This window comes from Callospermophilus lateralis, chromosome 3 (genome assembly GCF_048772815.1).
Source record: "Callospermophilus lateralis isolate mCalLat2 chromosome 3, mCalLat2.hap1, whole genome shotgun sequence".
NCBI lineage: Eukaryota > Metazoa > Chordata > Mammalia > Rodentia > Sciuridae > Callospermophilus > Callospermophilus lateralis.
The window spans coordinates 120075728-120102497 of NC_135307.1; the positions used below are offsets into that span (position 1 = coordinate 120075728).

The 26770-nt window shown below is 37.5% G+C and overlaps 1 protein-coding gene and 1 pseudogene across 1 annotated transcript; one reads left to right on the forward strand and one right to left on the reverse strand.

The window, feature by feature from the left end:
• On the reverse strand, nucleotides 1-26444 carry Hykk (hydroxylysine kinase). The gene is made up of 5 exons (XM_076848714.2): nucleotides 26254-26444; nucleotides 21143-21493; nucleotides 19429-19568; nucleotides 11165-11348; nucleotides 1-2596 (listed from the first exon to the last, which is right to left on the reverse strand). The coding sequence occupies exons 2-5, from the start codon at nucleotides 21486-21488 to the stop codon at nucleotides 2136-2138; spliced, it is 1131 nt and encodes a 376-aa protein (XP_076704829.1). The 5' UTR covers nucleotides 21489-21493; nucleotides 26254-26444; the 3' UTR covers nucleotides 1-2135.
• Nucleotides 4757-5482, forward strand: LOC143393499 (proline-rich nuclear receptor coactivator 2-like; annotated as a pseudogene).
• Nucleotides 26445-26770: the final 326 nt, after the last annotated feature.

Below are 26770 nucleotides of genomic sequence, written 5' to 3' on the forward strand. Positions count from 1 at the left end.
TGCACATGAGGTGCCAGCATTACTAGCCACATAGGTAATCATTCCTCCAGAATCACAGTCCCTAGTGATTGAGTTTCTCACAAGCATTAAAGCTCTCCCAGCCTAAGCCCCAGACATCAGGGAGCAGATGCAAGCTATCCCAAGGTTCATCTGAATTCATGCCCCCACAGAAACAATAAGATAATAAAAATTATCATTGTTTGAAGTCACTAAGTTTTTAGTTGAATTGTTACACAGCAATATATGTAACCAGAATTCTTATCTGGCATTAACGTAAAGGATGTAAGCTGGGAAACTAATGATAAGAAAACCAGACTATAAAGCTGTTGTAGTCATCCTCGCGGATAGAAGTCTGAATAGAAAAAGACATGCAAAAGCAAAGAATGTTCCAGACATTTGGCATTGATTTCTAAATCTCAAACTGGATTTTCTCTTTGGTTGAAAAGATGAGGGCCTAGGACTTGTAGAAATGTGTACATTTTTGCAGTTCATTCAATACATATTTACTGGGGGTCTGCTAGGGAATGGCATGGTGCTAGGTTCTAAAGATGATATGAACTAAATTTTATTCAATTTATGCCACTGTATTAAGATTCTCTAGAGAAACAGAACCAACAGGACAGACAGATCTGAGGGAATTTATTATGGAAAGTTATATGGGAACTTATTATTTTAAGACAGAGGCCAAGAAATTCCACCATACGCCATGAGCAAGCTGGAGAACCAGGAAAGCCAGTGGTATAATTCAGTGTGAGTCCAATGGCCTGAGAACCAGGGGAGTTAATGATATAACTTTCAGTTTGAGACCAAAGGCCTGAAAACAGGGAGGTGGGGGGGCTGTGGTATAAGTCCTGGAGTCTGAAGGCGAAGAACTTGGAGTATATATGTCCATGGGCAAGAAAAGATGGATATTCCAGCTCCAGATGAGAGACTGAATTCATCTTGCCTCTGTCTTTTTGTTCTATATGGGCCCCCAAATGATTAGATGATGCTTACCCACATTGGTGAGAAGAGATCTTCCTTTTTCAGTTCACTGATTCAACTGTCAATCTCTTCCAGAAATACCCTCTCAGACATACCCCAAATTAATGCTGTCTGGGTATCCCTTAACCCAGTCAAACTGATACTTAAAATTAACCATCACAGCCAATGAAGAATGTATAAACTACATGGAATTGATTGATTAGAGATAAGCTAGAACAAACCCCAAATAGTAAATTATCAATATAATGCAGCATTATTTAAATAATGAAATAGTGGTCAGCAATATTTTCATTATAAATTCAGCGAAAGAATGTTAGTAAGAGCAATCAAGAGGAAAATCTGCAGGATTTTGTTATATAACAGGATGAACACAGGTCTAGGAGCAAAATCAAAGTTTCAGTCTATTTTTCTGGACCCCAATTTCTTCAGTGGTCAGATTAGATAAAAACCACAATCCCTTAAGTTTGAGAAGTATAAGTGCTTTCATGTGAATGATCTCATTTGTTCCTCTTAACACATGTTGGGGAAGGTAGAGGCTGAGGTGGAGAGATCAGAGAGAAGGGAAAAAGTAGAGTACGCTATATTGAATCCTGTAGTGATTAGGAGCATAAGCTATATCAGAAAGTCCTGATATAAGCTGTGGGTCTCTTTGACTAAATTAATTCAACTTTTTAAGCCCTTATTTCCTTATCTGGAAACAGGAATTCATCATAACAATATTTCCTTCATGGATTAGTTATGAAGATTAAATGATAAAGTGCATGTAAAATACTTAGTGCTCATTAAATATTGGCTTATATTATATCTTGTTAAAAAATTAATAAGGCAGGGCCGAGTGCAGTGGTACACACCTGTAATCTGAGCTACTTGAGAGGCTGAGGCAGGAGGATCACAAGTTTGAGGCCAGCTTCAGAAACTTAGCAAGACTCTCTCTTAAAAAATATAAAGGGCTGGAGATACAGCTCAGTGGTAGAGTGCCCCTGGGTTTAATTTCTGGTATCTTTTCTCTGTCTCTCTCTCTTCTCTCTCTCTCTCTCTCTCTCTCTCTCTCGCACACACACACATACACACACTACAAATGCACATAGTTAAAAGTGAACTGATCCGTTCCATCAATTCATTAACAGACCAATTCATTTTTAATTATGTAGTCACAAAGAGATCCCAGATTCATAGGACTTGGCAGTTTCAAACCAGATTTCTTCTACTGCTTTCTGGCCCATGTCAAACATTTGCTGTAAATGCTTCCACCCAGTTTTTGCAGTAATCATGAGATACTCTTTATTCTCTGGGTGTAGTTGGCAAGAGTATGTAGCCATGACAAGTGACTGACAAAAGCGACTACATACAAGTAAAAACAAAGCACTCCTCTCTACAGCTGTCAGTGGGATTATACTTTCAAACCCTGCAAGAACGTGACCTCCTACTTGTATAGGATTCTTGCTTTCAATCATCATGTACATGATGGTGATTGCCACTTCAAACACATAGTAGCCATAGCTCATGTCTCCAAAGTCTAAAATCCCAGATACTTGATATACAGCATCTCCAAAGGCTGACTTGCTGGACTCTACTAAAATGTTATGGTCGTTAAGATCGCCATGATTGATACCTGAAAGTAGAAAAATCATGTAAAAACAGTTATTTAATATCCCAATTCATTCTCTTTCCATTTCTTTTTCTTAGGCAAGGCTATTCAAACAATTTGAAGAGCAGTCAGGTATAAAGGGTCAAACCCAATTTTATTGAAATAAAATAATTTTCTCTGAAAAGAACAAATGCATGTAATTTTGTGCTGTCTGCATTTGCTTCTCATCTATACAAAACCAGAAGATGGAGAATGCAGTCATTGCAAATATTTGATTTTGACTGCTAGAAGAGTAAATCGAAAACAGTACTACTCAAAGCCAGAAAGGTTTAAAAAGAATATAAACATTTTCAAATTACTGTAGAAGGCAAGGAGTTCTAGAATGGACCAAAGAAACCTTTATTTACATCTGGGGTTTCAAAACATTTTTTTTAAAATTTTTATGAGGACAAGGCATTCCTGATTTCCCATTTTTTGATTACTGGAATAGATGCTGGTATTTTTAAGTCAGTACCTCTTAACATGGAGTCTGTGGCCAGTGCTGGCCTACAAAATGTTACTATAACATGAGATAAGAACAGAAACTGAGAGTATTTAGAAAGTTTTATAGTAATTTGGACTGGGGTTGTGGCTCAGTAGTAGAGTGCTTGCCTAGATTGTGTGAGGTACTGGGTTTGATTCTCAGCACCGTATATAAATGAATAAAATAAAGGTACATCAACAACTAAAAAATATATTTTAAAAAATTTTATAGTATTTGACATTTAAGAGGATGATCAGTGGCCTTATCTCATTGAACAGAGTGTAGATCAATTTAAGTTTTATCTAACAGGGATAGTTGGATATTGCCTGAGCTGTCAACTAATCATTCACAGTAGGACCATGTAATACACAATAGGTTGGGGAAAGAACCCTCAAACTTGTTGTTTACCATGTACAGTTTGAGAAGTACTGATTTAAGCCACTGACTAAGGATTAAGATAAGATTAGGGTGTCCATGAACAGTGAACCACTGAGAAACAAACTTTATAAAGAAAATGCTAATTTCTTCTATATGATTCAGGATTGTCTAAATCATGTTTAAATTATGTAGCACAGTGACTGGCACACAGAACCAATGAACATTACTATAAGTCACAGATGTTAAACCACACATTTCTGAAATTTGTATCATATAATTGTCTCAAAATATATAAAGCAAAATTTGACAGAAATATAAGCAAAGAATGGACAATCCACAGTCACAGTGGGATATTTTAAATATACTTTACTTAGTAATTGATAAAACAAGTAGATAAAAAAAATAGTGAGAAGTATAGAAAATTTAAACATGATTAACATATTTGACCTCTGGGCATAGATATAGCTCCATATTCAACTACTACAGAATATACTTTCTTTTCAAGCACATGTGATCTATTTATAAAAATTTACCAAATACCATATTATAAAGATTTAAATCTGCATCATAAAGTAAATTTCAAAGGACTGAAATCAGATAGCAGGGCTCTGTTCAAAATGGTAGCCACTAACAAATATGTAGTATTTTAAATTTATTAAATTTAAATAAAATTGAGCTGGGGATGTGGCTCAGTAGTAGAGTGTCTGCCTGCCATGTACAAGGTCATGGATTTGATCCCCAGGACAAAAACAAACAAACAAACAAGCAAACAAACAACAAAAGATGAAACTGAAAACTCATTTCCTTAGTTGTAGTAGCCACATTTCAAGTACTCACTTGCCACACATAATGGTTATTGTGTTGGACAACAGATATAGAACAATTCTTTCACTGACTAGAATCCTACTGGACAACATTTATTAGAGTATGTTCTGTAACTACAATGAAGGGACAGCAGAAATCAATAGTAAAAAGATAAAGGTTTAGGGAAAAAAAGTTTAGCTGGACACGGTGGTGTATGTCTGTAATCCCAGCAACTCGGGAGGCTGAGGCAGGAGGATCACAGTTCAAGGTTAGCCTCAACAACTTAGTGAGACCCTTAGCAACTTAGCAAGACCATCTCTCAAAATAAAAAACAAAAAGGACTAAACTGGGGTGACAGCTCCTGGATTCAACCCCCAGTATTAAAAAAAGTTTATCATATTCTGGGAAAAGGATTTATAGATTCAGGTGAAAAGAAGAAATTATAAGGTGAATTACAAAATATTTTAAAGTAAATGAAAATGAAAAACTATGTATCAGTACTGGGGGTGTGCAACCTGTAAGAGATTGATAGCTACATTCTCTAACATAAAGTGCTTCGAACAACACCCAATTAGGAATGAGAGTTCAAACTTGAAGTTGCTAGGACTTTTCTCAAATTTCTGTGCTGATGTAGGCCTCAGTTCCTAGGCTGAACTCAGCAGACTGGCCCATGAAAATTTCTATATTGAAACAGAGAAAAGGATCCATCAAAAACTAAACCTCTATTATCCTGGGCTTGGCAGCAAGAAGAGGATAGTAGGGGAAATTCTGCAATCTGAAAAGCAAACTGAAAGGTGACAATATGGAAGGAGGTGTAACATTCCAGCTCCTAAATCTAGAAATAGTAATAAGAACCCAAGGATCAGAAGACCAAGGATCAGAATTCCCAGAAGAAGACTGTTCATAAGAAAAAAAAAAAATGAGACCATTATAACTCATCAGCAGCTGCATAGCAGGCCATGCAAAATGGTGGAAAGAACAAAAATTTTCCAAAGAATTCAAATTGGAATGCTACATTATTAAGTCCTAGCTTGCTTTTTAAGTTTCAAGCTAACCAAAATGATGCTGGAGCCAAATTTAGTGAGCTACCATCACCCAATGTTTTTCCCAAACCACCAAGACACTGGGTTCCTGTTAACTTTAATCCTTCAAATAGGGAAATAATGACATCTCAACTTAAAACTGTACTTAAAGGCCAGGCATAAGACAACATACATGTTAAAACTTAGTTTTGTTTACAAATAGTTGTCAGTTGGTCTGTAACAAATTACAAATTTACTAGGGAATTAATCTATTTGTATGAAACTGCTATTAATGTAAGACTATTAATCAGACTGCATCTCATTTGTTTTATGTATTGTGTGTACTCTAATGTAATAGTAGTTATCAGTGAAACTTAAAATAACTAAATAATTGTACCTGATAGTAAGTGTTCTCATTTGAATAACTTTTAAGTGAAAACCATTCAAGTTAAGGTTTGGGGAATGGTAAAGAAGTTAACTTTTTCTATTGTTTACTTGGGGAAATATAGTAATTTAAGATTCATGGATCAGTAGATTTGCTTAGTGAATCAGATAGAGTAAGCATCTAGCTGAACTAAGGACTGAAAACTAGGTGGATATTTGAAGGTTTAATGACCTAGAAAGCCAAACTACTAAAGGGCCAACAACTTAATGCACTGCCAAAAGAAAACATGAATTTTTCTTAATAGCTGTATTTTTAAAAATATATTTTTTTCAATGTTGATGGAGCTTTATTTTTATTTTATTCATTTATATGTGGTGCTGAGAATTGAACCCAGTGCCTCACACTTGCTAGGAAGTGCTCTACTACTGAGCCACAAGCCCAACCCAATAGCTGTATTTTTTAAACAGCACAGTGGTGAATGTGTAAAGAACACTTGGAGCTTATTCAAATGAGGCACAATATACACCAATAGCCCTGTTTCTTAAACACAGTAGATAGGTGTCTGCTAACAGATGCATCAAAACCATTTCTTATAGAAATAGTGTTGAAGCTTTCAAAATACATTTTTGTATTACAATACTGCACAATTTATTTGAACAGTATTTGGCCTCATGTTCTTTGCAAAGCTTAAAATTGGGAGTTGTGTTATGTGGAAATTCTAAGTATCTAGGGAAGAAGAGCCATGTAATAAATACATGTAATAAATACACATACTGTGTCATATGTAAAGTTTATTTTGGCCTTTTTCCTACAAAAATGGAGGATGTTAGTATGATTTTGCTGTAAGATCATGCACTGTTTTTTATACTCTGGCCTAATTTTAAAATCCAGAATTGTTTTTAAGGTTTGCCTTTTTGCTAAAGTGCCGTGTATATATGTCATAATTGATTTGGTCATAAACTATATTACCCAATGTAATAAATTTTGTTCTGTAACTAAAAAGGTTTAAGTTGCTAAAATATTTCCTGTTTTTATGTAAAATGCAATACAGGATTCTCTACTCTCCAGCCTATAAAACCAAAGATTCACTTTGGCTTTCACCAATTCTTTTTTTTTTTTAATATTTATTTTTTAGTTGTAGTTGGACACAACACCTTTATTTCACTTGTTTATTTTTGTACGTGGTGCTGAGGATCGAACCCAGGGTCTCGCACATGCGAGGTGAGCATTCTACTGCTGAGCTACAACCCCAGCCCTCACCAATTCTTATAACCCATAAAATACAAAAAGTGTTTGGTGCCAGTGGTCTTGGGTTTTTTTGATCACAAGTAAGTACAACCCCAGGGACCACTAACGCAAAAGGCATAATCTCTTGCATAATATCTCTTACATGTTTACCAACCTTAAGAGAAAATGCTAAATATAACAGTTAACTTAATAGCAAGTTAGAAAAAAGTGTGTGGGCCAATTAAAAAAACTCTGATTGTTAATGCCCTATTTTCTAATTTGGCACCATTTTAAAATATACATATATTTTTAGTTGTAGATGGACACAATACCTTCTTTGTTGTTTATTTATTTTTTTTTTATGTAGTACTTAGGATTGAGCCCAGTGACTCACACATGCTAGACAAGTGCTCTACTACTGAACTATAACCCCAGCCTTTTGGCATCTTTTTTGATGTTTATAAGCAGAATAGCTAAGTTGTATTTCTCCAAATGAACTCAGATGAAATATTGCCCAAATCAAATGTTGAATACACCAAAGACAAAGCTTATGCGGTATTTATTGTATATGGTAAAAATTTGAAACATAAAATTCAAACTAACCACCCCCCCCCAAAAAAAAAAAAAAAAGATTAAGAATGGCATATACCCAAATAAGCTGTTGAAAAAGTAGGGGCTTTAGCAATAATGTCAGAACAATTGATCTTTACAATATGAAACAAACGAAAGCAATGATAAGAAACAAAATGAGGAGGATTTTTTCCCTCTACTAGACCAGAGAAATAGCCTAACAAAAATGCACTTCCACGTTTTGTTCTTTAAAACAATAGGATTAGCTGCTTGTAATCCCAGCTACCTGGAAGGCTAAGGCAAGAGGATCTCAAATTCCAGGCCAACCTGGGCAATTTAGTGAGACCTTGTTTTAAAAGAAAAAAGGGCTGGGAACATACCTCAGTGATAGAAGGTTTGCTTAGCATGCATGAGGTCCTGGGTTCAAACCCTGGTACCACAATCAGCCATACACACACACACACACACACACACACACACACACACACCCCTAATGAGCTAAATTTTCATCTTAAGGAGTTAAAAAAAAAAAAAAAGCAAAATAGGACAAGAGAAAGAAGAAAATACTAATTTTAAAATATAATAAAGAGGGTCTTCAGAAAAACTAAAAATAGATAAATCTTTATTAAGATTGATCAGGAAAACATGAGACAGGAATCTAATAATCATTACTGTGAATAAAAAGATATCACTAAAGATCTGGCAGACTTTAAAAATAAATAATAAAACAATAAAATGATATAAAAATAAATTATGGCAATAAGTATATAAATTTGGATGAACAAATTACTAGGAAAATATAACTCCCTAAATCTGACAAAATAAGTAAAATATAAATAAAAATAGTACCATAAATATTAAAGAAATTAAATCATTTATTTAAAAATTTCCCCTATAGGAAATCCAATATCAAATGGCTTCATCATAAAATTACTTTCAAATGTTAAAAAAGAAAAACAAAATCCCATCTTCCAATCTCTGAGAGGACAGAAAAACTAACTCATGTTATGAGGCTAACATAAAACCAAAAAGGGACACTTTGAGAGGAAAACTATAGGTAAATTTTACTTGTGTACCTGGATGTGAAAATCATAATAAAATGTTTTCAAACCGAATATGATGAAAAAAAAAATGTATATCATGTCCAAGTTGGGTTTACACCAGGAACGCAATGTTGATTTAACATTAGAAATAACCCGTACAATTTTACCATATCAGAGAAAAATAATGACCATCTCAATGGATGTATAAAAATTTTTAATAAAATTCAACATTAATGATATAAATTCTTTTTATTTTATTTTTTAATTTGAGACAGAGTCTTACTATATTGTCAACTGATCTTGAACTCTAAACTAATCTTTCCACCTCAGCCTCCTGAGTAGCTAGGACTATAGGCATATGCCACCATAACTGGCTCATATGCATGATACAAATTCTTAGTAAACCAGGGATAGAGGGTTATTTAAATTAAATTAAATTAAATGGTCGTTATTTAAATTAAACAAAAGGGGGAAATGTTAGAGTCTGTAAACAAGTCAAGATGGCACCTGGCATTTTGCAGAGGGAGTGGTTTGTGAAGTAACGCCATCGAGCCATTAAGTGTGGAGATTCCTTATTGGTTGACTGCTGTATCTAGTTTATGTTAATTAAGATAAGCTGTGTGTAATGTATACATACCCCTCAGGTCCTACAATAAACGGCTCCTACTCCTGCTGTATCAATGTACACAAGTTGTTCGTCACTCCCCAATTATTTTGCTGCAGCCGGACTGCGGCAAGAGGGGACTTCTTTAATCTTGTGAAGGCTATCAACAAAATAACTTATAATAATCCCCACAGGTAACAGTTAAACATTAAAAGCTTTTTCTTGGATGCAGGGAAAAACACAAAGCTGCCCAGAAGGTAAAGCAAAGCAAAGAAATAAAAGGATTGGTTGTTTTTTTTAAATAAAAGTATAATTATTTATAGATGATACATACAAAGAAACTTGAGAAGCATTTTGAAATAAACATTTGAACTTAAGTTGCTGAGATTAGTCTTGAACTTGCAATCCTCCTGCCTAAGCCTCCTAGGTTGCTCAGATTACAGGTGTACATTTAAAAGAATAGAAAAAAAATGGATATTACAAAGTGCTGTTTCTATATACTAGCAACAAACAGAAAGTGAAATTTGGGATAACATTTAAATTAGTATTTTAAAAAATCAAGTACCTAGTAATAAATCAAGAAGTATAAGACCTCTCTGGAGAAATTTATAAACTTTAATATCTATCTATTTATCTGTCTATATCTTAAATTCTAATCCATGAACACAGTCTATCTTTTTTAAAAAATATATATATTTTCAGTTGTAGACGGGCACAACACCTTTATTTTGTTTATTTAAGGTACTGTGGATCAAACCCAGTACCTCACACATGCAAGGCAAGCACTCCACCACCGAGCCACAACCCCAGCCCATTATTTAAGTAGAGAGACAGATAGACTATGTTCACAGATTATAATACCAGTCTTATAAAAAATAATATACACTATAATGTCCATTTTCTCCAAATTTATCTAGAGACTAAATCCAAAATCTCAACAGATTTTTTTTAAAAAAATGACATGCTAATTCTAATTGATATGAAATGTAAAGGACCAAAAATAGTTAAGACTCTTATAGGAGAACAAGAATGTGGGAAGAGGGCTAAGATTGTAACTCAGTGAGAGAGTGCTTGCCTAGCATGTGTGAGGCACTGTGTTCAATCCTCAGCACCACATAAAAGTAAATAAATAAAATAAAGGTATTATGTCCATCTACAACTAAAAAAAAATGCCCATTCAAAAAAAATGTGGGAAGATATACATATTCTAACCAGATATGAAAACCTAAAAAGTTAGATGAACGTGATCAAATAATGGGGAGGAGGGAGGGAGGGAAAAAGTGCTGGGGAGTGATACTGGCCAAATTATATTGTTACATTGCGTGCATGTTTAAATAAAGTATAAATAATATTATAATAATATGCATAAATATTAATTAAATTAATACTTAAATATAATTATTAATATAAAAAAGAAATAAGGTAAAAATATTATCACTATATGAATCACTACATAAGGCAAAAAATTTAAAAAGCCAGGAAGATATAGGAATTTCAAATTACTGCTATCATGCAGAAAATGAACAGTTCCATACACATACCTAGAAAAATTACATTCATTCAAAATATGAGGCAGGGTTCTAGTTCATGGAAAAAAAAGTTAAACAAATTAAGATAGGTTAAGGGCTGGGGTTGTGGCTCAGTGGTAGAGCACTTGCCTAGCATGTGTGAGGCACTGGGTTCAATTCTCAACACTGCATATAAATAAATGAACAAAATAAAGCTCCATCAACATCTAAAAAATATTCTTTAAAAAATTAAGATAGTTTGATCTTTAGGTACAATGGCACATGCCTGTAACTAGCTACTCAGGAGACTGAGTTGAGAGATTCACAAGTTCAAGAAGAGGTCAAAGCCAGCTTAGGCAACACAGCAAGACCCTGTCTCAAAATTTAAAAGGGCTGGGGATGTAGTTCAGTGGTAGAGCATGTGCCTAACATGCATGAGGCCCTGTATTTGATCCCTATCACTTCAAAAAATAAATCTGAAAATATAAATACTGAGAAAAATATGTATTTGATTGGGGAAATACTCACATTCTCGAAAATGACTTAATTTGGTCATTACTTCTTTCTTGAACAGCTGAATGACCTGCTCAACAATCTCCCGATTTCGATTCTGGCCCAAGGCATCCACATATTTCTCCAGAAGAGGAATGTTTTTCAGATTCCAGATGAAGTTCTCCCGATGAAGATTACTTAACTTTGGGTGATGGAATTTCTAAATCAAAAGTAAGAAACAGCCTCTTGATAGAGCAACCACTACTGAGAGCTCCACTATGCAAGAGGACGACACCATTGTATTCTCTCATGGTCTTTGACCTGCTTATTGACATTAATCCACAAAATTCATATTCATACAAAATCTCAAAGTTGTGGGAGCACATTTCTATCTCACTTGATCCTCACCACTATGTGAAGATAGATATTCACATTGGAGACAGCTCTCAACTCTATTTTTACCCACATGAGCTGACCCTGGTCCCTTGTTACCACTCTGATTTCATCTTTCACTACTTTTATTCACTGGACTCCAACCACACTGGCCTAATTGCTGCTCAGGGAACCTCACAGCCTTTGCATTTGCTGTTTCCTTTTCCTGGGATGCCTTCTTCACATATCCACATCATTAGTGTTATCATTCCTACGGGATGTTTACTCAGAAAACACCTTCTCTTCCTGACCCCTCCATTTAAAATTTCAACCATCTCTCCAATATTCTGTAGCCTTCTTCTATGGAACACCTCCCAAAGGAGGCACTTTTGCCCCTTATTCAGATGGCTCTGACTGTGTTCTTCCTTTTGCTGAACTAAAATATGATTCTCCAATACTGTCCATGCTACTGGTTCCAACTGCAATCTCTGGGGCTATTTGCAACAGGATTAGTTCTTCTTCCACAAAACTGTTCTCCAGATTTTTGAAGATAGCATCCCCTGCCCCTTTGGAATCTTCTCTTTCACAGATTAAACCTATCTGGATCCTTCAACTATTTCTTATAAGATATAGTTTTAAATCTCCTTACCATCTGGTGTGTTAGATGCTACTTCACATCACAAAAGTACTCTACACAGTAAGCACTGAAAACACTATTGTGAGTTGTTTCATCTGAGGAGTGGGATTATAATTAGGAATGGAGATGATGGGGGAGAGGATAAATTTTCATGTTATGTTATTCAGTACTATTTGATATTTTGCCATGCATCTACGTTATTTTTATTTATTTTATTTTTTGGTTATTAGGGATTGAACTCAGGGCACTCAACCACTGAGCCACATTCCCAGCCCTATTTTGTATTTTATTTAGAGACAGGGTGTCACTCCTGTGTGCCACCACACCAGGCTGTTACTTTTATTTTGTTTTGTTTTTTTAATATTTTTTGTTGTACACGAACACACAGTATCTTTATTTATTCTTATGTGGTGCTGAGGATTGAACCCAGGGCCTCACACATAGGAGGCAAGCGCTTTACCACTGAGCTACAGGCCCAGTCCCTGTTACTTTTGAGTTTCCAGTGGAGTAGCACTTTACTCAGAGAAGGTATGGGGTCAGCTTCTACAGTGGTGGCAGTATTGTCCCAGGCATCCACAGGAGAGCCTCTCAGTTCTGATATAAAGTAGTGCAGGGGCTGGGGTTGTGGCTCAGTGGTACAGTGCTTGTGTAGCACATGTGAGGCACTGCGTTCAATTCTCAACACCATATGAAAAAATAAATTAAATGAAGTAGTACAAAGAACACCGGGTTTGAGTCAGACAGATACTGGTTTCAACAGGCTCTACCATTAGATATTGAATCTCAGTTTTCTTTCTTTCTTTTTTTTTTTTTTTTAATATTTATTTTTTAGGTGTAGATGGACACAACACAATGCCTTTATTTTTATGCGGTGCTGAGGATCGAACCCAGGTCCCGCCCGTGCTAGGCGAGCACTCTACCGCTGAGCCACAATCCCAGCCCTGAATCTCAGTTTTCTTAACAGCAAAATCAAGATATCTGTCATTTGTGAACTAAGACAAGAAATAAAGACCTAATACATACAGGTGCTCAATAAATGTTTGTTGCATATGACTTTTGCATCTGAGCTGGCCTGTCTTCCTTTGCTCCTTGTACAGCAACCTGAATTCCTGACAGTTTAATCAGCACTCTATTAGTCTATCTCCTCCCCTTCATTAGTTTCCCTCACTCTCTCCCCTTACCTCAGCTCGCATTTGATCTCTTGACTTATAAATGCCTCAGTTCTGATCCCTGTAATCTGCAGAGCTCCTTTCTACTCTGGATCCTGTGGGTCTGCCCAGCTGCTAGAAGCGTCAATGGCTCACCCATATCCCTAGCAGAGCAGTCACAGCATCTGCCACACCTACAGGACTGAACCACTGCACCTGTGCAGTATTATTTTTCACTGACACTGTAGTTCCTAGTACCTATAGGAAAATTGAGAATTTACCACCTGCAAATGCATGGGGTGAGGCTGGTGAGGCGATGAGCAATGGGAATAAAGTATCATAAAACGAACTGCAATACCAAGCAAAGTCTGCTTTCCTTCATTCCTTCTAAAGTTTCCCTGGTCCCTATAAGACAACTTAAAATTTTTAAATTTCACAACAGCGTAGTAGGTGGCTGACTGCACAGCAGAACTCATGTCAGCAATGAGACGTGGTGCTGTCTGCTTCTGAAAACTGTATTTGTCATTTTAGGATTCAGCAGAGAAAGTTGAAACTTCAGTAGCAAAGGCATATAAATGAAGTCCACCAACAGGGTAAAAAGATCGATGCTAAAGGAGTCGGTGTAATCCTTATTGAACTACCAATGACATTCTTTTCAGAAGTAGAAAAATCAATCCTAAAACTTGTATGGAACCACACACACAAAAAAAACCCTCAAATAGCCAAAGGAATTTTGGGAGAAAAAAAATCAAAGTTGGAGGCATCTCACTTCCTCATTTAAAGTTATATTACAAAGTTATAATAATCAAAATAGTATGAAACTGGCATAAAAGCAGACAGACCAGTGGAAGAGAATAAAAACCTACAAATAAATCCAAGGATATATGGCTAACTAATTTTCAACACCAAAAAAGATATAATAGGGAAAGGATAGTCTCTTCAAAAAATGATGCTGGGAAAATTAGACATCCACATGCAAAATAATGGAATTGGACCCATCTATCATATACAGAAATCAATTAAAAATGAAAATATATATGTAAATGTCAGACCTGAACCCATAAAGTTCCTGGAAGAAAACAGGGGAAAAATTCCTTGACAACAGCCTTGACAATGACTTCTTAGATATTATACCCAAAACTCAAACTACAAAAGTAGAAATAAATATATGGGATTATATCAAATTAAAAAGTTTCTACACAGGAAAGAAAAAGATAACAAGCTGAAAAGGCAACTTACAGATTAGGAAAAAAATATTTGCAAACCATGTGTCAGATAAGGGGTTAATATTCAAGATTTATAAAAGACTCCTACAACTCATAGCAAGAAAACATACAACCAATTTTTTTAAATGGGCAAAGGACTCAAATAGATATTTGTTCAAACATGACATAAAAATGGTCAACAGGTACATGAAAAGGTGCTCACCATCACTAATCCTCAGGGAAATGCAAATCAAACCACTGTGAAACATTTCCTCCACCTGTTAGGATAGCTATTATCAAAGACAATGGATTTCACTCTTATTTAATAAATTCTGACACTGTGGGAAGAAAAAAATAAAAGAAGAGAAAACAAGTATTGGGAAGCTATGGAGAAAAGGGAGCCCTTGCATACTGCTGGTAGGAATGTAGATTGATGCAGCTGTGAAAACAGGTTCCTAAAGAAATTAAAAACAGAACTTCCCTATGAGCCAGCAATCCCTCTTCTGAGTATATGCTCAAAGGAAATAAGACCACCACCTTGTGAGGACACCTACGCTTCCTTGTTCATTGTACTGTATTTAGGATTTTTGCTGAGTAGATTATAGCTGCTCTTGTCATGGCAGGAGGAATAACTATGTGAGGAGGCATATACATTAATTTGTTTTATTACAGTAACCATTTTATCATATATGTATCTTACAACTTGTTGTATACATAAATATACACAATAAAATTTATTTATTTTAAATGATTAGAAACCCGGAAGGCTGCATGGCACATGCCTATAGTCCTATCAGCTCAGGAGCCCAAGGCAGGAGGATTGCAAGTTCAAAGCCAGCCTCAGCAACTTAACGGGGCCCTAAGCAACTCAACACCCTGTCTCTAAATAAAAAACGAAAAGGGCTGAGGATGGGGCCCAGTGGTTAAGCACCCCTGGGTTCAATCCCTGGTACAAAAGAAAAAAAATCTGTTTAGATATTCATTTTAAATAGTTCATTTAGTAGCTCAAATATCTGAAGATAATAGAATTTACTGAGCATTATAAGCATTTCAGGGCTGGGGATGTGGCTCAAGCGGTAGCACGCTTGCCTGGCATGCGTGCGGCCTGGGTTCGATCCTCAGCACCACATACAAACAAAGATGTTGTGTCCACCAAAAACTAAAAAATAAATATTAAAATTCTCTTTCTCCCTCTCTCTCACTCTCTCTTAAAAAAAAAATAAAAATAAGCATTTCAAAGATTTTTCTAAATACCATTAATAAATGCAGAAAATCTCCTAAAATACATTCAAATAGAACTGGATATTAATATCTAAATTATACTAATATTCCCAAATGTACTTTTTTTTTTTTTTTTTAAATGGTGCTGAGGATTGAACCCAGGGACTTATGCATGCTAGGCAAGTACTCTACCACAGAGCCACATTCCCAGCCTCTCAAATGGACATTTTAATGAATATTTACAAATAGATTTACTCAAATTTAACCGAAACTACTTCAATTAAAATGCTTAATATGTTTACCACCCAAAGCTATGCATGGCTCAGTAAAGCTTCATTGAATAAATGAACAGAGTGCAACAGAAAAAGGTCTGTCAGCTTACAAACATTTACTAAATTGTGGACTAAGTGTTCCTAGATCATGGAATAAATGGTCCACTGAGTATATCTCTGCATGATGAGATTACTGGTAACTTGATTTTTGGGGGACTAGGGTACCGGATATTCAACTCGGGGGCACTTGACCACTGAGCCATATCCCCAGCCATATTTTGTATTTTATTTAGAGGCAAGGTCTCAATGACTTGCTTAGTGCTTCACTTTTGCTGAGAATAGCTTTGAACTTGTAATCCTCCTACCTCAATCTCCCAAGCCGCTGGAATTTTAAGAGTGTGCCACCATGCCCAGCTGGTAACTTGAGTTTTCTTTGTATTTTTATTTGTTTTCTTTAAGCAATGAATCACTAAAAGGTTTTTTTAACCAGAGGAAATAAAGGTTATTTCTATTTTGAGATAATTGAATAAAAGAATACTATTTAGACTATATAACATGGACTTCGATTTCTCATCAAGAGGAGTAACAGGGACTGAGTCTAAACCCTGAACAAAATATCTGAAATACTAGCTTTTAAGTCATTTGACATTAGGCAATGAAGTACTCGGATACTTGAGAGATGAAAGACAAATGAGCTGAGTCTGACCCTGCTCCTTTCCTGCAGAGGACATGGTGCAGAGAAGTGAGAGCCAGGTGGAGTTCCGAGAGCTCGCTGGTTTGAGGAGGTAGAGCTCAGAGTCCAGGAAGAACAAGATAGCTAGAGAATGCAGGACAGTTTACCAGAGATCAGAAAGCGCAGAGAGAGAACTCCAGAGATCTGTAGCAGGTCTCCTTGGAGAATTTGGCAATTGATGTATGATCCACATATGAGTATGAGGAAACTGCTCAAGATCAGGGAAAGAACCACCTGAAAGAAATAGAAGGGATAAGGCTTGACATACACGCAGGGCTGGAAACCTCCCAACTGGAAAAGAAAACATCACAGTCCAAAGGACAATGGTAGAGGACTGAGAAAGGTCTTGCATTAGCAGTGGGGAATAACCATTCCTAGAATAAACCCAACCCAGGTCCCACCTATAAGGTATTATAAGCAAGACTCAAGAAGATCAAACTGCTTTCAAACAACTTACTGAATCTACTCAAGGTTGGTCAGTGAACATCAAACATAAGAAACACAAAGAAAGCTACACAAAATCTAATCCTAACCAAACGATCAGAACTAAAGATAAAATTTTAAAAGCAGGGCTGGGGATGTGGCTCAAGTGGTAGCACGCCCATCTAGCATGCGCGAGGCACTGGGTTTGATCCTCAACACCACATGAAAATAAAAAATAAAGATATCGTGTCTACCTAAAACTAAAAAATAAATATTAAAAAAAAATGTTTTAAAAGCAGTCACACACATGCACACACAAACACACGAGACACATTATGTTCAGAGGAACAATCTGACAGCAAATTTCTTGTTGAAAATAATGCAAGTAAGGAAAAAGTAGAGCAATGTCTTTAAAATACTGAAAGAAAGATGGGCCTGGTGGTGCACACCTATAATGTCAGCAGCTTGAGAGGATCACAAGGAGGCAGGAGAATCACAAGCTCAAAGCCAGTCTCAGCAACTTAATGAGGTCCTAAGCAACCTGGCAAAACCCTGTTTCAAAATAAGTGCTGGGGATGCAGCTCAGTGGTTAAGTGACTCTGGGTTCAATCCCTGGTAATTGCTACCCCCCTCAAAAAAAAAAAAAAAAACAGAATACAAAAAGATTCTCAACCTTAAAGTGTATACCTAATAAAAATATCTTTCAAAATTATAAGTGGGGCTGAGTCTAGCTCAGTGGTAGAGTACTTGCCTCGCATGCTCAAGACCTAAGTTTGATCCCTAGCACCACATATAAAAAATAATTTAACTAAAGAAGTTCATTACCTCAGACCTACACTATAAGAAATGTTAGGCTGGATTTAGTGCTGCAGGCCTGTAATCCCAGCAGCTCTGGAGTCTGAGGCAGGAAAGAAGTTCAAAGTCAGTCTCAGAAATTTAGTGAGGCGCTAAGCAACTTAATGAGACCTTGCCTCTAAATAAATAAATAAAATACAAAAAAGGGATGGGATATGGCTTAGTTCAATCCCTGATACCAAAAAAAAAAAAAAAAAAAAAAAAAAAAGAAAAAAGGAAAGAAAAAGAAATGTTAAAAGAGATGTGGTGTCATTGTATGCCATGATTGTCATGGACTCTTTCCTTCTGCCGGCATGTTCATCTACCTGACTGATTCACAACACCAGTTCAGATGTTACTTTTCTTTTTATTTTTTCTTGAATTCCTGCTATGTATGTATTTGACACTGCTAGACACAATGGATAAAAGATACATAAATAAAACATACACACTTTTCTTAAGAAGTTCACCGAAGTTCACTGCTTCTTATGAAGCATATGTACAGGAAGCACAGAAATGAAACAAGTAATTATAATACCATATGTGGAAGACTATTATCCGAATGGTCCCCTATGAACTATATCTCCTGGTTCATGCCCTTATATAGCTTCTCCAGTTGACGTTAGTATCAGCCATGTCACCTGCTTGGGCCCATGGGACATAAGCTAGCATGACTGAAGCAGAGACTTGATAAGCATGTGTAAATTGGTGCATGCCCTCTTGGAACTTTCTCTTTTAGAAGCCAGTAGCCATGCCATAAGGATGTTCCAGCCATCCTGAAGGATGAGACATCATATGACAAGAAGAGGACACGTGGAGAAGAACTAAAGCTCCCCAGTTGTGCGCCCAGTGGAACCTAGCTACACGAGTAACCCCCAATCACACTAAGCAGAGAAGAGCTCCCTGGTCAACCCACAGAATCATGAGAAATAAATAATGATTGTTTTAAGTCAATAAGATCGGGGATGGTTTTTTACAGTATAAACCAGAACTTAGTGAATGTTTGTTGAATAAATGAAGACATTCTGTGGTTGGGTCTGAAAAATATTTGTCGAACATATTGTTTCTATAGGACAAAACTATCAACACAAGTCATTCTGATCCATTTACAACTTAGCTACTGCTTCACACAGAGCTCCAGCAGATTATAGCTTAGTTAGATGAAAAGTTCAGGCTTCATTTTGTTAGTATAGACTATTTTCAGTGAGCAGTATAAAGAATATCATGTCTTCCTAAAAATTTAGATAATTTTGCCAATATGTCATTAAAGCAAGAATCTGGGTGGAAGGAGGTATCCTTGCTCATATAAGATTAATTCATCTAAGAACCCTGATCCCTACATAAGACACCTCAGGAGCCCCATATATAAAGAAAATCTGATCCTAAGTTCATTTTGAAAGTGAGATAAATACAAACAAAAATCCTTTACGAACAAAATAAAACCCCAAATCTTACCTCCAGAGCCTTGTCCAATTTGGCAGCTAGCCTTCCGATTTCATATAACAGCTGGGAGCTGACAGGAATCTTAGCAATAGGTTTTCCCGGGAGGTAAGTCAGTAGCCTCACCAAGTAGCTTTTGATTTCAGTGCCACTATCTAGATGGATAGAATGATATAACCTATCAACTCTTTTTGAAAAAGTTAATTAGAAGTTGTTTGCATTGGCAATTATTACTGAAACAAAACTGCATAATAAAAACAATGTGCTTGGGCTGGGGATGTGGCTCAAGCGGTAGCGAGCTCGCCTGGCATGCGTGCGGCCCGGGTTCGATCCTCAGCACCACATACAGACAAAGATGTTGTGTCCGCCAAATACTAAAAAATAAATATTAAAATTCTCTCTCCCTCTCTCTCACTCTAAAAAAAAAAAAAAAAAAAAAAAACAAAAACAAAAACAATGTGCTAACTGAACACAGCATTCTGAGGCAGAGCTGAGTGGATTAAAGTAAGCAGGTAGAAAGACAAATCTTAACACTGGAATTGGCCATTCACATACCAACAAGCATAGCTCTAACTCTGCTAGTCTTAGCTCTAAACAGAAATTACCTAGTTTGGTAAACACATGCCCCCAAACCATACTCAGTCATAAACTTACAACTGAAATATAAACAAATGACTATTCCTCCTGGGCAAAGTGGCGCACGCCTATAATCCCAGCTGCTTGGGAGGCTGAGGTAGGAGGATTTCGAGTTCAAAGCCAGCCTCAGCAAAAGCGAGGTGCTTAGCAACTCAGTGAGAACCCTGTCTGTTAATAAAATACAAAATAGGGCTGGGGATGTGGCTCAGTGGTAGGGTGCCCCTGAGTTCAATCCCTGGTACTCCTCCACCCCCCAAAAAGAAAAAAAAAATGACTATTCCAGAATCACAGGCTTTTTCAGGGGCAAATTGCAGTATAGCCTGTTTGTAATACAGGACAACTTCTAATCCTCAGGGGCCCTACTGGTCCTCAGTTGTTTGGAGCAATGCAAATTAAGAAAGAATAAATGAACAATCAAGAGAGAAAAAGATAGTCAAGATTTCTAACCTTAAAAAGTTCCAAGAAATTGATTTCAAGGTACTGCTTGTTGAATTAGATACTTCTTTGCATTCAGCATTGAGAGATGAAAGGGACTATGTCTCACAGATGAGGACTTGAAGCCTTGGGAATGTAAGTCATCTGCCCATGTCACATATACAGTAAAGACATAACTGGCAACATGCTGATTTCTAATCTTCTGTTTTTTTCTACTATACCATAGCACCAAAATATGCAGCTAGTCTAATGAATACAAATATTTAATTGGAATGAGCGGAGTAACTCAGTGGTAGAACTTACATGCCTGAGGCCTACATGCCTGAGGCCCTGAATTTGATCCCCAGCACTGAAACAAATGAACAAACAAACAAACAAACAAATCTTGTGGAATACAATTTTTAAAATGTTCTACTGATTTCCCTGTAGTTATCATTCATCAGGGCCTTTCTAAGCAGAAATGCTATACCAGATCCCAGCTCTTACCACTGGGAGACCCAATTTCCACTGTGCAGCTTCCCCCCAACCACTAGAAAAAATAACCACATCTATGCTTAAAAAATTATGATCCTGATTTTGATACTGTATTTCTACCTGAAGCCAAAATGCAGTAATGGGCCTGGAGAGGGGACATGCTGGCAAATTGGTCATCTCTTACCTACAGACATAAGAGAGGTTGTGTTGTCTCCTTTAGTGCGACACACGGAGGCCGTTGGAAATCCAGCTGCTTTCAGAAACATGATGATGTGATTCTGCACTTCAATCAGGTCTGGATTTTTGCTGGCTTCTGTGTTGCTTATTTTGAGAACATATTCAATTGGGCCATCTGTAGTATCTTTAATTTTTGAAATGTGAACGTGAAAGTTTTGGTCATCATAACTGGGAAGTGGTTGGATCTTAGAAACTTTTAACCCAAATACCGATTCAACTACCGCAGAGGCTTGTACCTCAGTGAAAGTTGGTTTGGCAAGAGCCTGTGATTGCTCATCATCTCCACTTGACATTACGTCTGGGGTAAAAACAAGAACCAGAAAGGGGATATAAACGTAAGGATATTTATTTAAATGATTACTTCTTTTGATTATTAATTAAAGTTTAAAAATCATATCAGTGCATGACATCAAGAAGTAGATGTTTTGGCAGTTGATTAAAACCCTGTACCACAAATTATTTTCAAACTTACCTTCTAAACTGAATAAGGACAGAACACAAGACAGGAAAGCCCCTTGATATCATCCAGTTCAATCTCTCTCCTCTCACCAACTTTACAGGAGAAATTTAGGTCCTAAGAGATTAAATGACTTGCCCAAATTACACAGTCAATTTCAGTAAAAAGTCAACTCTCCAGACTGTTGACCCATGATCATGAAATCTTTACTACATTACCACCAGTCTTGGGCTAAAAGTTAACTTCAAGCGCAGCAATCTTTTCTAGTCACAGTTTGTTATAAGAGTTACCATCTGACTTATTTAACATACTTCATGGCATTTATACGCCATGGAGTATTACGCAGCACTAAAAAATGACAAAATCATGGAATTTGCAGGGAAATGGATGGCACTAGAGCAGATTATGCTAAGTGAAGCTAGCCAATCCCTAAAAAACAAATGCCAAATGTCTTCTTTGATATAATGAGAGCAGCTAAGAACAGAGCAGGGAGGAAGAGCAGGAGGAAAAGATTAACATTTAACAGAGACATGAGGTGGGAGGGAAAGGGAGAGAAAAGGGAAATTGCATGGAAATGGAAGGAGGCCCTCATTGTTATACAAAATTACATATAAGAGGCTGTGAGGGGAATGGGAAAAAAAACAAGGAGAGAAATGAATTACAGTAGATGGGGTAGAGAGAGAAGATGGGAGGGGAGGGGAGGGGAGATAGTAGAGGATAGGAAAGGCAGCAGAATACAACAGTTACTAATATGGCATAATGTAAAAATGTGGATGTGTAACCGATGTGATTCTGCAATCTGTATTTGGGGTAAAAATGGGAGTTCATAACCCACTTGAATCTAATGTATGAAATATGATATGTCAAGAGCTTTGTAATGTTTTGAACAACCAATAAAAAAAAGAAAAATGAAAAAAAAATTAACATACTTCAAATATAAAAAAAAATGCGGACCAATGTGCATTATGTAAGGCCTTCTGAAAGATGAGAGTAAGGGGCTTTGTAACATCTATTTATGGAGTCACAGATTTACTAAACAAAAAGTGTAAACACAACTCTGAATAAGTTAGATGGCAGTTAAGTAACAAAAGAATAGAATGCCAAAGGAAAAAACTTGAATTAACCAAGTATAAACCCAGATGACTGAGTGGTTGAGGTTACCTTAAATTGTTTTCTATGGCCAAGAGGAATAAGAACTTAAGATAAAAATTAAGGCCAATTACAGAAAATAAATTTATGTCTGAATTTATGATCTATGAAGTGAGTATCTGTCAAAAGTATGGTGGAAAAATTGAGAGGGAAGAGAAATTACTATGATCTAAGGAAGATATTGTTGAGAAGATGGATTTCAATTGAGTGTTTTAATATGATCTGAGATAGGGTGGGGAAGACTATTTTCTCAGTGTTGGCAATTCCATCCTCAGCTACACATACCTGGCATCTTTCCTGAGCATCCAGATATATGTGAAGGGCAGTGTAGGACTTCTGAAAATCCCTTAGGAACAAAATATTTAAGGTTCTTACAATTTTACCTTCCTTTTTTCCCAAAATAGTTCAATTCCAATCTTTCCTTCCTACTAAGTTGCCAATGATTGATAACATCTTGGGGTGAGTTGCATTTTAGGATATAGTTTGTGTGTGCATGTATACGTGGTACTGGGGATTGAACCCAGGGGTACCACTGAGCTACATGCCCAGCCTTTTTTATTATTTGAGACAGGATCTCACTAAGTTATTGAGGCTGGGTCTCCAACTTGCTATCCATCTGCTTCAGCCTCCCAAGTAGCTAGGAATACAGGCATGTGTCATCGTGCCTGGCTATAGGGAATTTTTTGTGAAGAAAATGTTCTATATCTTACTTAAAAAAAATTTTTTTTAGTTGTAGTTGGACACAATACCTTTATTTTATTCATTTATTTTTATGTGGTGCTGAGGATAGAACCCAGTGCCTCGCACGTGCAAGGCGGGCGCTCTACTGCTGAGCTACAATCCCAGCCCCTCTATATCTTACTTTTTAAATTATTTTTATTTTTAACATCACTGGGGACCAAACCCACAATGGTAGGCAAGTGTTCTACCACTGAACTACACCCCCAGCCCTATATCTTGAGTAGGCTTTCATTACATGAGTGAATATATTTATCAAACCTCCACTTAAAGCTTAAATAAATGTAAGCTCTGTCAAGTCAATGTAAGCTTAAGTAAATGTAAACTGTCAATGAAAGCTTTACCTTAAAAAAAAAAAAAAAAAGGTTAGCCCTTGTGAGAGATAGGTTAGGACAAGGAAGGGTGTATCTTAGGACTTCCTGAGAACTCCCAAAATCAAACTGTAAGACACTGCACCACACTATGAATGGAAGATACCACACGACACAAATCACCGGAGAGGTTCCGCTTTATTACAAAAGGCTGTGGGTTTATATAGACCTAAGGAGAGGTGACAGGGCTGAGGTAGATAACGGGTCACCCGTTTATTGGCAGGTTCTTCCATATGTCAGTTCCAGAGCCCAAGAAGTTAATTCTTATTGGGGCTAAGGTTTCCCACCCGAAGGACTTGAACACTGGTGCCGGCAGGAACGTTTCGCGCCAGTGAAAGAAAAAAGAGGAGAAAGAGGGTCGTTAGGCGCCATGTTGGGGTTTTTCTCTGGGGTGCTGCTGCCGTTATATGTTTTCCCAACGCAAACCATATGTCCATTAATGTCTAATCACTTCAGCTCTATCACAGCTTACTCTACTGAGGGGAAGGAGATAAAACTCAGGGATGTGTCCTAGGGTTCTTGTACATAACTCTCTCCTAACCTCAGGACCAAGACTATAGCCTGACATTGAAGTGATAAGATGGGTATAAACCTCAAATGCTAACCACCCAGCAATGGCCTTTGGCAAAGAAATTTCTCCCTCCTCTAAACCTGCATTCCCCCTGTAGCACTGGTTGATTTTCTTTTCCTGTTATTGCATTCTTGACAATCACTTCTGTGCTTACTTTTCTTTTCTTTTTCTTTTTCTTTTTTTTTAGAGAGAGAGAGAGAGAGAGAGAGAGAGAGAATTTTTTTTTAAATATTTATTTTTTAGTTTTCAGCGGACACAACATCTTTATTTGTATGTGGTGCTGAAGATTGAACCCAGCACCGCGCACGTCTGTGTACTAAAAAGTTGTTGAGTTGAAAAAATAAGTCATATTTTAGGTCAGTGATAGACCACTTACCTAGCATGTGTGAGACACTAGGTTGGATTCTCAGCACCACATAATAAAATAAAGATAGTGTGTCCATCTACAACCAAAAAATATTTTTAAAAAGTCATATTTTATCTCTAGCTCTGCTACCTAACCTTTGAAACTTTGGACTAGCCACAAATTTTCTCAAGGTCCTTTCTAGCTTTAACATTCTTATGCTGCTAAAATGCTTCCTGAGATTAAATTTCCCCTTTTTCTTGTATGCAAAAGACTCCAAAATCATGGAACCAATGGCACAGATCAAGTCTGCTTCTCCAGTTCTTTTTATTTGAGACAGGGTCTTGCTAAGTTGCTGATGCTGGCCTTGAACTTCTGGTTCTGCCTCAGCTGCCCAAGTAGCTGGAATTACAGGCATGTAACACCAGGACTGTCTGTCTTAACCAAATGTGCCTGTGCGTGGAGAAGAAGGAAGGGGTTTCCAATCCTATAAGTTGTTGGTCTTTATTTCCTACCCAAAATACTTTTTGCTTAGCTCCTGAAAAATCTTAGGAAGCAAGTGTTTTCCAGTCCAAAGGTTTGTGCCAGAATCTCACAATCTTTGACCCACAACCAGAGGATCTGGACCTTAATCTCTCTACTTTGTGCAAGGTACACCACACAAAAAACAAAAGTCAATCTTCATTCTTTTCTCTCCCTCCCTTCCAAAGTGATACAAAGTCCAATGAACTCTACTTTAACACGTCTTAAGAATACCTTTCTTCTGCAACCCCTTCTGCTGTGTCCTGCTATCATTGGAGAGCATGGATTGTATCCCAAACATCTAGCTGGGTGCCTTATTTAATATTAAATAATGAACCAGGGGTTGCCTTTACTCCACAGGCTCACAGGCTGTATACCTTCAAGGGAATCAAGAAACAGTAAAGCAGGAATTCTATAGACTTTTAATTTTTTCAAAGATAATAATAATGCGCTACTGGGTGCTCTGGGGGGTCTCGCTGCTAAGTAAGACAAAGAGCAGTGGCTCACCGGGATACAGAGGGGCTGCTGACCCAAGAGGCAGGAAACTAGGTGAGGAGGAGGTAATAAAAGTTAGGTTCACAGCGTTAATATATAAGCAAGGTCCACGGGAGCATTAGAAATGGTTTCCAGCGTGCACCTTCCCTGTGCTGGAATCACCACACGGGTCTCAAGAGGGATGGCCCCGCGGGCTTCTCAGGTGCCACACTTTGGTTCTGGGATATCAGCTCTGACTCTGCGTTCCCAAGAGGTCCAGCCATAGAGCACGGTGACTTGCCACCAATCATGCAGCGAGTATGAGGTGGAGCAGGGGGCTGGAGGAGTCCCAGGAACAGGACTTCCCGCCCCAGACTCGCAGCGAGCCGGCCTGTTCTCGGAGATACCCTCCCCAGGAGTACCCGGGGCTCACCTTTGCTTTCCCCACCTCTGCTCACCACCACGATTCGACCTCCAGAGGTGGACCCACTCTCCGCAGCCCAGTGCTCCAGCTGCCGCAGCAAGACCAGGTGAGGTCCGAGTTGCAGCGTTTCGGCCCGCCCCTCTTCTAAGCCCTGTAAACCCTGACTTTTGATTGGCTCCTCCCTCCAACCCTCGCCGCGCAGTCAGTGCAGACTACTAGAAGGCAAAGGTTGGATGGGCGCGCCAGGACTTGGCTTGGCCCCGCCCCTGAGGAGGCGAGCAGAAATTCAGATATCTGGCTTCTGATTGGCTCATTGAAATCTGCCTCGCCTTCTCTTGGTGAGTACCCCAATCAGAATCTGGCTATCTTATTACGTAATTGGAACTTTGTTTCTGATTGGCCTCCTGAGGTTCCACCCGCCAGTGTGTCAGCCATTTGCCAGGCTTTTTTCAGTTCCGCCCTGTCGGTATTTGCGTGAACTTCAACCGTCAGCATTCCAGATATTTGGATAGAGCTCTGTACTCGT